This window comes from Rousettus aegyptiacus, unplaced genomic scaffold, assembly GCF_014176215.1.
Source record: "Rousettus aegyptiacus isolate mRouAeg1 unplaced genomic scaffold, mRouAeg1.p scaffold_m13_p_12, whole genome shotgun sequence".
Classification (NCBI taxonomy): Eukaryota; Metazoa; Chordata; class Mammalia; order Chiroptera; family Pteropodidae; genus Rousettus; species Rousettus aegyptiacus.
The window spans coordinates 79466442-79478920 of record NW_023416287.1 but is presented as its reverse complement, the minus strand read 5'-3'; the positions used below and the strand labels follow the sequence as shown (position 1 = coordinate 79478920).

Here is a 12479-nt window from a genome sequence, read left to right as displayed (position 1 = left end):
ACATTTAATGAAACTGTTAAAGTTTTCATGGGCTGTTTTAAGTGCATGATGAACCTGAAAGTTTAAAAAATTGTGTTTCCATCCCAGGTCAGCTACATTTCTTCCTGATTTTCTTTATTTATCAAATAAGAATAAAACATTTGCCTTCACTTTTTTCTGTGTAAAAGTGTTTAATTAGGCATTTAAAATGACAGTTCTAGGTCAAGTAAGGTCGAAGATGCAAGCATCAAATTCTGACCATTTCAAATTGTATTTAAGCAATTTTCTGACACTGATGGGAAAACCTATATATATATATATATATATATATATATATATATATTTGTAGATTTGAGAACTGAGATAGAGAATAGAAACACATTACATTATTCAAGACTAAAAACTGGCATTAGAGAAAGCATACAATTTCATTTGGATATGTGAGTTTGGTGTGTTTGGAGGGTATAAAATCCATTATGAAAGCCTTATCTTATAGATTTCCATATAACCACACAGGTTGGAACAAATTCATTGGTTTCTCATTATCTTTCTGTACCTATATATTCATTTATCTGTGTCTAAGTCTCTCTTTTTCCTTTTCTTTTACTTTTTTTTTTACTTCGCTTTTGTCTCTTACCCACCTCAGCTTGTCAAATAATGGAGTTTTATGTCCTGTCATAGGTTGTAAAACCCGGGATTGTTAACTCACATGGGCCCACTTCAGAATAATGTTTGTCTAAATATATATAAAATGCCACCACTTACATCTGTCACTTTGACTCTACTTATATAAATAGGCAGTTGTAATTCCACAAGCAAAATGTTAGGAAACGTTCAATTCTACTTCTCTCTTTTCTTCTGTCCTCTTTCATACTTTCTGGCACTCATTACTGATTCCCTTTCATGGATCAGGTAGACTGACAAATATAGGGAAGGCCAGGATGACTCCAACCAACAAGGAGCTCAGCCTAGTGAAAATGTTTCAGCTTTAAAAAATTGATTTTGATAATCATGCATATAAATAGATATGTAAGGAAGAGAGAACCCATTTATTCTTTATTTGTGGTCAAAAATAACAGACCATGGATTCAGGAAGACCTGACATTAAGTAATAGCTCCATCATTTACTAGCTTGAACAACTTGCTTAATCTAAGTATGTCTCCATTTTCTCATCTGAAAATAAGCTGCTATGAGATAAGGCATTTTAAGAATTTAACATATGTTGGTATTTCTATTAAATCATCTACATAGTAACTACTTAGTAAATGTTATAGCAATTCTTTCTTAATATTATAAGTCTAAAGGAAGTGTCATATTTGGGAGAGCTGGAACAATAGAGTCAATAGCAATTCAACAATTATTTTACTCAGTAAATACTAATTACCTACTACATGTTAAGAATATTGTTACTGGAGAGAAAGCACTGAACAAAATCCGAAACCTGTTCTCATGGAATTTTCAGCCTTGTACTGTAAGCATTTGATTTTCTCTTATTATTATATGAAAAGGAGGTGAAGAGGAAGAAGTCAAGATGATGTTTCCAACTTATACAATTGATGGGAGTAAGAATATTTAGACACATATTTCAGTGTGAGGGCCAAGCTGGGTCCACCTTCCTAAATGGTCTACTAACTGATTACTGAATATAATAGTGTGTTTTTTAGCTGGTTATGGTGTGTAAGAGATGAGAGCAGGGGAGAAAGAGAGGGAGCGAGGGAGGGAGGAAGAGAGGGAGGAAGAGAGGAAGAAATAAGGGGATAGAATGAGGTACCAAAAGGACAAGCAAGTGGAAATACACACTATGAAGTAGTGTATGGATGGCTACTCAGAACTCCTTGGATGGAGATATAGATTTCCGAGACGTAAATTTGTGTTCTCTGAAACCCTTGCTACCACAGAGACACTCCCTCCCTCCCCCCAGAGAAAATAACAAAGAGAATAAAAAGATCCTGGGAAGCAACACTTAGGGAACAGGTGGAAGAAATGCTGGCTAACAAGACTGAACTATAGCCTAGAAGTGGGGAAAAAAGTAGTTAGGTGATTTTACAAAAGTAAAGAGAGAAGAGAATTTCAAGGAAGAGGAATTGGACAAGAGTATCAAATGCCACAGAAAAACTGAATATGAACTTCGCTATTAGATAGTAATGATAAGGAAACAATCTCTGAAGACCTAACTCTTCCCTCTATGTTGACCTCTGATCTTAAATAATGTTGGGTATTGCATTTATTTAGATTGTTTCACAACTGTATTCAAATTACTTGGAAAATACCAAGTTCAGTCCTTCTTCAGATACCTTAAATCATAAATCAAGAATCACTGATTTGGACCAGTAGGATACTAACAAGTTGAAGCAAAACATAGTGTAACAGATAAGAATATGAATCTGAGTTTTAAATTCGAGTGTGGAGACAGAGCTGACTCCACAGCTGATGCTCAGCTTAACTTCTGAGTGAATGAACCCAGACCTTTAATGCCACCCCCACCCCCACCCCCGTGGACTCTGCAATACTGGAATGTGTACAGAGGCTTCTAGCGCATCTTGAAATTTCCATTACATCTTCCTCTGGGGAAAGGTGCCCTTGACGTTATCTATCTCTCAGCTCACCCAGGTGCCAGGGCCTCCCTGGCTTCTTGGTCCCCTCGACCACCCATGTATTCCTTTCCTAGCTTGTAGGTCCACCTCTAAGGGGGGATAAAAGAGGGTGGTCTCAACTCTAGGGGATGAAAGATGCGGAGACCAGACCTTCCCATTGCTGCCCAGGACCCAGCTTCAGTATATGAGTTGCCTGTTTCCATTCGCCCACAAGCCGGACTTGTCTGCCTTGTTCTTTGGCCTCTCAGCCCTGTGGGAATTTGGGGGCCATACACAGCCTTCTCATCGGACACCTAGCTCTGCTACATCTTGGTTATTTGACTTTGAAAAAGTCATTTACCCCAGAGAAGGCCCTCGTCTATTCATCACAAAATGGAATCACAGGACTGTCTGAACACTTATAACAGTAAAGCGCTTAGCAGAATGCGCGGCGTATGGTAAATGCTTAATTTATTTTGAACTATTTTCTTCTGAAAATGTCAGTCCAAATACTTAAGCTGTCATTTTATGATCAAGGAATTTAGACACTGGAATTATCTGGGTCTCCTCCTTCTCTTTTTTGTTTAATCTTTTTGAAGTATATATATTTACAAATTGATGATCTAGGTTCTATGCAAAGCACATTAGTACAGCCTCTTCTTAGCATGGATTTCAAATTGAAATAATGATAGCTAATTTGTTTAAGTACTAACTGGGCATCAAGGACTTTTCTCAGTACTTTAACAATTCTACCAAAGAGGGTCTGTGACTATCCTTATTTTATAGATGAGAAAGTGAGATTCAGAGAGGTTAAATAACTTGCCCAGGCATCTTCCTCAGAAGCTTAGGTTCTTAATTCTTAACCACACTTCTCTACTGATGTGTCCATGTGAGGATTTACGAAAACGAAACAGAACAAAAATACAAAGGTAGAAAGGGAAGCGTATGGCTCCACGTAAGCACACGGGTGCCCACCCACACTGGAAAAGAGCTCACGCTTTCCTCAGCACTTTCGTGAGAAACTGAGTGCAGCAAATCTGGGCCTTCTAATGGTTTGCTATTTTGAATATTTTTATCAATTTATAAAAGTAATTTGATTGAAAGAATCAAAATATGTATGAAACAGAAGTCATCTTAAGGATTCTTAGTGTTTGCTCTCTGTTGAATTGAGTTAAATTGTCTCAACTTGATAATCACAACTTGGTCTTCATAAACAAAATAGGTTTTTCAAGGAAGAAGGTATTCCCTCCCATACTTTTATCATACCAGTGTTAGAGAATACATTTTCAGTAGTGGGGATAGTGAACATACAACTCTAAATAAAATACATGGATGAGGTTTCTTACACATGCACTGTGATTTTTGACATACTAAATTTTTTGCTTAGATTAATTTGCATTTCTTAACATGGAGCAGACTTCCATTTTTTTCTCTAAAAAAAGCAAAATAAAGCTTCCTTTCAAAGTTGTAAACACATTCTATTGTTTATATTGACTATCTGATGAGAATCATTTAAATAAGAGTGGAGAATTGGGTAGTATATGACTTATTTTATCCTTTACCAAATATATATATATTTTCCATCAGAACTTGTTTTTAGAAAACATATTGTTTCTTTCTCCTTAAACTTAGTATCTGTTGGTTTACCATATGCTATAAATAACTGTTTATAATATAACAAAATAGTCATCATGGAAACCAATCAAAATCTACAAAAGTACTGAAATGGAACCAATAAAAATAGATCAGAATACTGAGGGGAAAAGAAGAAGAAAATTAGAATGAGCCAGCTTCTATTTTAAAAAGCCTGGTAGAGTGAGAGCTGAGCACATAAGATTTGAGGAAGATTTTATGTCCCTCTTCGTTTTCCATATTTGTCAGCTCAAATGAAAATTCTGTTAGCTATTGCACTAACGGCAATTTCCTTGCGAAAACAAGTTTTCGATTTAAATTTAAATCACATTTGAAATTTTCACATTATCTTTCATTTTGTAAAATTCAGAAAGTAACACATAAAATAAGAATTTGATCTGAACTATAATTTCCATGCTTATCTCCGTATCACAGAATGACTGAATTACTTTGTTAATTTATAATAGCGCTATCCACCTCTTGTATGCAAAAAAGAAAAAAAGGAGTGACTCTTACATGTGCCTAACCCAATGGTTCAAGTTAATTAGACTATAATGTGCACATTTTTAGTTATACAATATTTTTCATAATAATTATATGCTATGGAGACATCTATTAAAAGACTAAAGTGATCATTTAAATGCAAAATCTCTGATAGAACTCCATTATATTTTTCATACTAAATTAACATTACAGGCTTCGAATGGATGCTTTAATTAGGCATTGATGTTATCAGCAATATTTGGCAAAATAAAATCTGTCACTGTGAAATATTCATTAAGTTCAATTTCTGTCAGTCAATATTAAGTGTTTTATGAACCTTAGGATTTAAGTAAGAAGCTAAAAGCGAAGTGAAAAACTAAAAACCCCCAGACAAACCTCCTTCTTTGTTTGTGCCATACGGAAATGCATGGTCATTAGGTGTCTTTTGTGTTTTATAATTGCCAAACAACTGGCTTCTTTTTAGTCGTTTATGCTCAGAGGCAATCCATTGAAAGGTTGTCTTCCTAAAGCATCACAGAATGAAAAAAAGGTCTGTATATTTGCAATACGCATCTTTCAGAAAGCAACTCAAATGCAATGTGTGTGTATTTTGTACGCACCATTAGAAGAATTCCACAGCGTCAGTGACGGCAAGAAGAGCCGATCAGAAGGGGTCGGGAAGTCAACCGAAAGGCTGGGACAGAAAACTGACGCACAAAAGGCATGAGCAGCACATGGGAGGTAAAGTGATCACAGGCCACGCAGAGCAATATTGAAAGAAAGCTGAAGTGCTCACCAGTAATTTTCCCATTGGCTTCCAAGGGAGGCTGCCAGCTCACAATGACAGCACGAGGCTTCCCTTCTCGAGTAATGACTGTCAAATCCTTGGGAGCAGAGGTCGGGGCTGCCAGATGAAACAGAGACAAGGCCTTGTCATTGGATGTGAAAGAAAACAGATATTCATGGGACTTCTAATCATGGTGTTGCCACTCGGAATCTATCACGCAGTATATCATGCTTATTTTGCCATTTGCAATTTATTTCGAGTACTTGAATTAAATAAGCGAACACACAAAAATACAGAAGTTAAATGTTTTCTCGTGGAAGTGAAACTCCTTCGAGAGGAGTGACTGTAGAGAGGAGAAGACGATATGTGTGAACATAGGGGAGAAAAGCATAACTGGTATTGTCAAATGAGTGTCACATGAAAAATGTAAGAATCATTAGCAGAACAAAGAAAGGTGCACGTACTTCACGAGATCGATGGCTACATGTCTCCAAGAGACAGAATTCTGGAATGACTGCAGGATTTCTACCAGTGAAAATGTTACGTTAATTCTGCATGTCCTTAAAAGTAAGCCTCACCAAAATAAATTTAAACACAGGTCAAAACATCTTCTTAGGCAACATACTAGGTATCTTCGAACAAGAAGGCAAACGAATATTTGAAAATAGAGGAGGCGAGGGATTTATGAGGGTCTTAGCAGCCACCGGCGTGAAATTAGATGAGATAAAACCCGGCCTGCTGAAGGGGAGCGGAATTTGTCACCCCAAAATATGCCTCCTTGGTACAAGAATTATTTTAAGCTGAATATATTTAAGAAACAGCAGACACAGGTAAAACTCTGAAAGCTGAGAAGTTACCCTCTGTAAGAGAAATTTATGTTTACACAGGAAATCTCCCGTTAGCAGCTTGTCTTGCTCTTCATGTCTGGAATAGGAGGAGGATGATAACATCTCTAGAAACTATTACCAGTGGAGAAGAGACTTAAACTTGCATAACCAACATTCTTTACTGTGATTTGCCTGAGGCCACCCATAACTGGCTCCCTAACCCCCAATATTTTCCTTTTATCTTTAACAGGAGATGGTCTCTAAGGTGGAGGCTTGGACCATTTGGGGGAATTACTCAGGCATCTCCCATGTCTACTGGAGGTATGCATGTTGGCAAACTTCTGTTTGTTTTCCTCTTGTTAATCTGTCTTTTGTTATGGAGCGCAGCCTTGGCTAAAAACCTAGAAGGGTAAAGGGAAAATTGTTTTTCCTCCCCTATGTTCTGTTCAACACGAATTTAAATATACTTGTTAAAAAAAGAAACCACAGGCCCAAATTAGAGTTACTGTGATAAGACCCAAATCAGCAAACATTTAATTGCTGTTCAGCCCCTCCCAGGAATGCAGTCTTTAACCAAATCTAGAATTACCTGGTCAGCACTAGAGAGGTCATCTGCCTGACAGACCCCTGCTCTTCTCCAAAAAAAAGATGAATCTGCCTGAAACAATCCATTCTTGCCTAGAAATTTCCTTTTTCCACCCCCTTCTGCCCATAAAAAGCTTCTATTTTTGTACAGCGCCTCAAGACGCCTTTTTATTTGCTAGACAGGCTGGCACCTGATCCATGCATCATTAAATCATGCCAATAAGAACTCTGAAATTTACTGGGTTTTTTTTTGTTTTTTGTTTTTTTTTTTACAGACTTCAAAGATGGCACAAACTGGCCATGCCAGTCCAGTATCTTCTAGGCTTCATTTGACCTGCTTTCTTACTTCCTATGTTTTGAAATGCAGCTAGATTTTACTCTAGGCAGCTCATAATGTGCAAAGTCTTTCACCAATAGACTTTTAAGTTACCCTTAGCTTGGCAGAGGTAATGCCAGAACATATCTAAGTTCTATGTCTAGGTTCTTGAGGCATTTCCTGATGTCTGCACAGAGATGCTTGCATAGTACAAGTTAGGAACAATGTGATCCTAACTCTGAACTCCTCTTCACTCTTGCCATTCCCTTTGGTTCTTCCATTGGTCCCCAACATTTTTTGCATTAGAGACAGGTGTTCCTATGAGAATCTAATGCCTGATGATCTGAAGTGGAGCTGAGGTGGTGATGCTAGCGCTGGGGAGTAGCTGCAGATACAGATGAAGCTTCATTTGCTGGCCCACCACTCATCTTCTGCTGTGCAGCCCAGCTCCTAACTGGCCACAGACCAGTACCAGTCCACAGCCCAAGAGTTGGGGGCCACATCATACAGTACACGGTCTGTGCATTATCAAAACTCTATTTCCAGTTTCTCTCTTCCTAAACAGAATTCCAAATAGAGGAGACATCAAACATTCATATTCTTCATACTATTTTATTTCCAATGTCCTGATTCTCAAAACCTCTATGATTCCAGGTTAATTAAAGCTGCACCTATTTGTAATATCCTGACAAGGTTCTTAATACCTTTAAATTAAAAAAAAAGAGAGAGAGAAAGAGAGAGAGAGAGCTGGAAGAGAAGGAAGAAGGAGGAAAAATGGAGAAATGGAGAAGGAGAGGAGGAGGAGAAGAAGACAGGATAAGTTTGGTGCAGATGATCCTGAGTAAAGAGATTATATATATTTATATATATAATCAGAACGAGGACATTCATGCAAGAAAAGATACGTTATAACAAAATACCAGAGAGGCAATGTTATCTTAAAGAAGGCTTAGCTCATAAAGAGTTCATTCAAGATATTTTCTAAGCCACAGATAGAAAGTAACATATAGTCACAAACTAACTTAGAGCATTATACTAACAATGATAAGGAATCTTCTGATTATGGAAGAAATTAAAAGATATATATATATATTTTTTACTAGTCAGAATAGTCTGCTTTTTCTTTAATGTGCTAAGATTCAAATTGATGCTTCTTTAGAAAACAGTCAAACAATGATTAGATTGCTTTACTGAATCTGTTATTGTATTCAAATGAGATAAAATGACTCTTCAACTTTAGCTAGCCAAATAATACATTAAAGAGTTAGTTATTAAAAAAAAAAATCTGACAATCTATTTCAGATGTCCTGCAAGTTTTTTCTTTTTCCTCAAGCCTTGTGAATGTTGGTTAAATAGAGATTCTGGTACTGAAATCAATAGCTAAATGTTTAGCATTATCATATGAACTGTAGGCTATTCCCCAATATCTGGAACAGAATGTGGCCCTAACAACTCTAGAGATCCCTAGTAAGTCAAACAGATTGTCTCTGGTCTGTGCCTCTGCAGCCTCCTGGGTTCTGCCTGCGATGCTCTTTTAGAAAGTCGTCACTGACCATCCATCTTGTTTGCATGAAATATAAAGAAATAACGATAATAAATACTAGGCCCTGGAGGCTTTATGCTTTCTTTTACAGCCATGCTGCCCCTTGTCCCAAGAATACTGTGCTCCAGTTACTCCAAACCATTCATAGGTGTCCCTTGAAGACATATTTTTGATACTTACTTGCATATTCTTGTATATGTTGTTGTTTTGGAAAACCTTGAATTGGGTGCCTGGTGATCCATCCAGGCTCAATCATTACTTCTTTTGTGAAATCTCTCCTATATCTCCAGACAGAATTTATACTTAAATCTATTTGCTCTGATTCCAACTTGCCCAAAATTTTGTGATTCTCATATTACTTCTGTTTTTTAAAAAAATCTTTTTCTTCCGTATTTGATTGTAATTCTCTCACAAATATAGGCTGTATTCTTTTTTACTTTTTATACCAAGATCCTATCTCAAGACCTGGCATTACCAATGCACATTACTGGAAACTCATAATATGCCAATTGACTGGACAAGCGCTACCCTGTGGTTCGTTGGTTCTCAGTTTCTTCCATGCTTGAATTTCTTTTAAGTGCATGAATGGAAGGGAACAGTCAAGATTTAGATTTTCAGTCACGGAAATTGTATTGGGTATTTGTTATGTGGACTGTCCAATGTCCCACCCCTTCCTGTTTCCTTTAGAGAAGGACTTAGCTTTTTCCTTTGGGAACAAGCTCTCCTCTGTGTCATGTGAGCTTCATTGCCATCGACCCACTCTCTCTTTAGCTGTGTGATTCTCTCGTCTGGGAAAGTGAAAGTTAATACAGGGAAGAAAAACACAGACAGTCAAACCATCGTGACAGCAGCACCCTGAGGGGACAATCCAATAATTCCTCATCTGGAAAGCCTGGGAGTACTGCTGGTTCCTGTCCTTTTCCAAGATCTCATGATTTCAGGTGTCCTTCCAGTTGTTTTTATTTTACTTAAGGATGTTATCACTTGGACAGGACATTTTATTTCAACAATTTGCCTGCTGCCCTCATCCTTATCATGAGCGATTTCAGCACAAGTGCATAACAATGCAGTGCACCAGCCCCAGACTTTAAGTTACTGCAGAATTAGAAGCAAACCCTAAAGTCATTTCATTCACTTCATTTCCTTCTCACAGTTATAAAACCTGCAGACACTTGCGAATTACTTCTTGCTTCTCATCATCACCCAGAGATCTCATCCACATACTATTTACACCTTTGTCCAGATCATTATCTGTTTTGACAGTCACCCTTCCTACTAACCATATTTCTAAAAGTTAATATCTTTTGGTCAGCAATGGGTTTCACCGCTGGTGTCCCTATAAGATTAGGCAGTTGATGAGAAATCAGTAGGGTACATTTATCAACTCAGATGTCGGTGTACATTTTAAGTTTATGAAAGGGAAAAGTGAATGAATTTGTTTGCTTTAAGAGGAAATTACTGCTCTTCTTCCACTCAGGGAAGACCACATGTCTTACTGATTTACATTTAACTCTTTTCATCTCATTTTAAGTAAAATGGAAGAGCAGGCCTTTATTTTCCTCATAGAGCATAACCCATGCAGCTTGCCTAAGAAGGCGTGAACACTGGCATCTAGGGTAGAATTCTAGGAGAAAGAGTTAATATATGTAAATGTGTAAAATAGAAGAATGGGATGCTGGAATTCAATCAGATACTCTAGGAAATTTTTTATAGAAAGAAGTAGCCACAAAAATGTAAAAATGTTCAGAGCGAACTCTCTGATTTAGCCTAAAATGAACATTAGAATTGTAATGCCACAGGACAAATTCGAGTAGAAAGAAAAATTCAACTTACCCAGAGAAAAATTTTATTGTCATAAGTTTTTAAAATTTGGAAATGTGGTGTAGTTTATCCCCAAATATAATACAATACATGAAACCAATCAAAATGCATGTTAATCCTCATACTCTTCAGACGTTGAATCTCTGTGAACTATAAATGCCAAGCATACTGCATATCTGTTAAGGTTATAAATGCAATGTTTATGATCCATAGTGAATGTGACTGGTAAAATTTACAGTGAATTGCATTTACCCTAGATTTGAAGTATTTCAAATGGCATGATGGTTTTCCATTGTGTTTTCTTATTTCCAAAGAGTGAACATGACTGCCTGGAAAGTTCTTCTCATATCCAGCTGAGGTTATTTAGGTTAAGAACTCATGAGACTACAGTTATAATGCAATGTTTTATTTTGTATCTAATTTCTTTCCAAAAAAAGTATATACCAACCATGCTCATTAATCAAAGACACAAATGCTTTGGACAGAGTTCAATGCCTAGATTTCTGTCCTGACCTAAATGTACTAGAAAAAAAAAAAAAGATTTCTAAAAGTGTAATGAACTGTAAAGCATAAAATATTTTAGAAAAGGTGTAATTTATGTATTACAATGCACTGTATTCCAACTTCCACAGACCCCGGAAAGCGCCACAAGCAAATATCAAAAGCAGAACTTTTGAAGCCTTTCTTCACGTACCTGCTTCGTACGTGGTGGCGTGTGCAGTCATGCTCCACGTGCTTGACCGTCTGCTTTTTGTGACCATGACCGAGAACTCATACATCGTGTTCGGTTTGAGGCCTGTTGCTGTGTAACTCAGGGATGTTGTGTCTTCTGACTATACAAGTGGGAAATAAGCAAAGAAAAAAAAATGAACTCTATCAACTTGGTAAATCAAAACATGTAAAAATAAACTATCAAATAAGCCAATAAAAATGGAGTCTAGAGAGCTAGGACACAGCACGGACTTTACTTCCTCCCTGTCAACTAGTTTACAACAGATGAATGTACGTCCAAAACAGGATGGTCAAAATCAGGTGTTATGTTGTTCAAAGGGGCAACTAGCGGATACATTTTGCCAAGTGAGACACGAACCACAGTGAGAAGACCAATTCTATATCCTTCCATCAATTCCATCTTTAAGGTTATCTGTATTGACTCTTCAACTTATTTATAATAATGAAAAAAGATTTCTGAGGTTTTAATGCTCTACATTTTACATAGATCATCATTATTGTTTTTCAGAGTTCTGCTTATGATTTCTGAAAAAAGGCTTTATGGTGCAAACCTTTAGTGATTCAAGGATCTATTTGACTATCATAAAGAAAATGAACAAAAGCAACACTGTATCATGTGGTTTTCTTCCTTTGTGCATACGTCACATTAAACACATTTAAGTATGGTCATTGGAACGATTGATCAGGAAGGGAACAACGAATTGGATACATATTAAAAGATTCCATTAGTGTTAATATTACCCGTTTTCTGAATCCATTTTTTGTTGTTTAAACAAGTTAAATATATTTTAGTAGAAAGTAAATTATCTGTTTTTATTACTTACTCAAAAGATCAAAATAGTAATGAAGAAAAAACAGGTTAATCTCCTAGGTTAATCCTTATTTTCCATATGATCAGGCAAATTTAAGACTATTTATGCCTCTTATAAATATCAATTTATACTTGCCATTTAGATATTGATCTTCTAAAGTTAAAAATTTTACTTTTATATTTATTATATTTGTTATATATCTATGTGTAGATAATCAAGGACAGCTCCTTTAATCCACCTACGTATGACAATACCCACTTCCTCCCTTATTTCTCTAGTGTGGCATATTTTTTTCACTCTACTATCAATCCTTCTTAAATTATAGCTATGAAAACCCTACATCTCATTACAAAACCAAATAAATATTTAGCTGTACTAATAACATTTC

The 12479-nt window shown here is 36.5% G+C and overlaps 1 protein-coding gene across 3 annotated transcripts in view; it reads right to left on the bottom strand.

Moving 5' to 3' along the window:
• The window catches only part of DCC (DCC netrin 1 receptor), a 1187310-nt gene that overhangs the window by 94634 nt on the left and 1080197 nt on the right, over nucleotides 1–12479 (bottom strand). For all 3 annotated transcript variants that reach the window (XM_036230053.1, XM_036230054.1, XM_036230055.1), the window contains 2 exons: nucleotides 11242–11380; nucleotides 5465–5572 (listed from right to left, as the gene is read on the bottom strand). In XM_036230053.1, the coding sequence (XP_036085946.1) occupies nucleotides 5465–5572; nucleotides 11242–11380 (247 nt within the window). The remainder of the gene's footprint in view (nucleotides 1–5464; nucleotides 5573–11241; nucleotides 11381–12479) is intronic.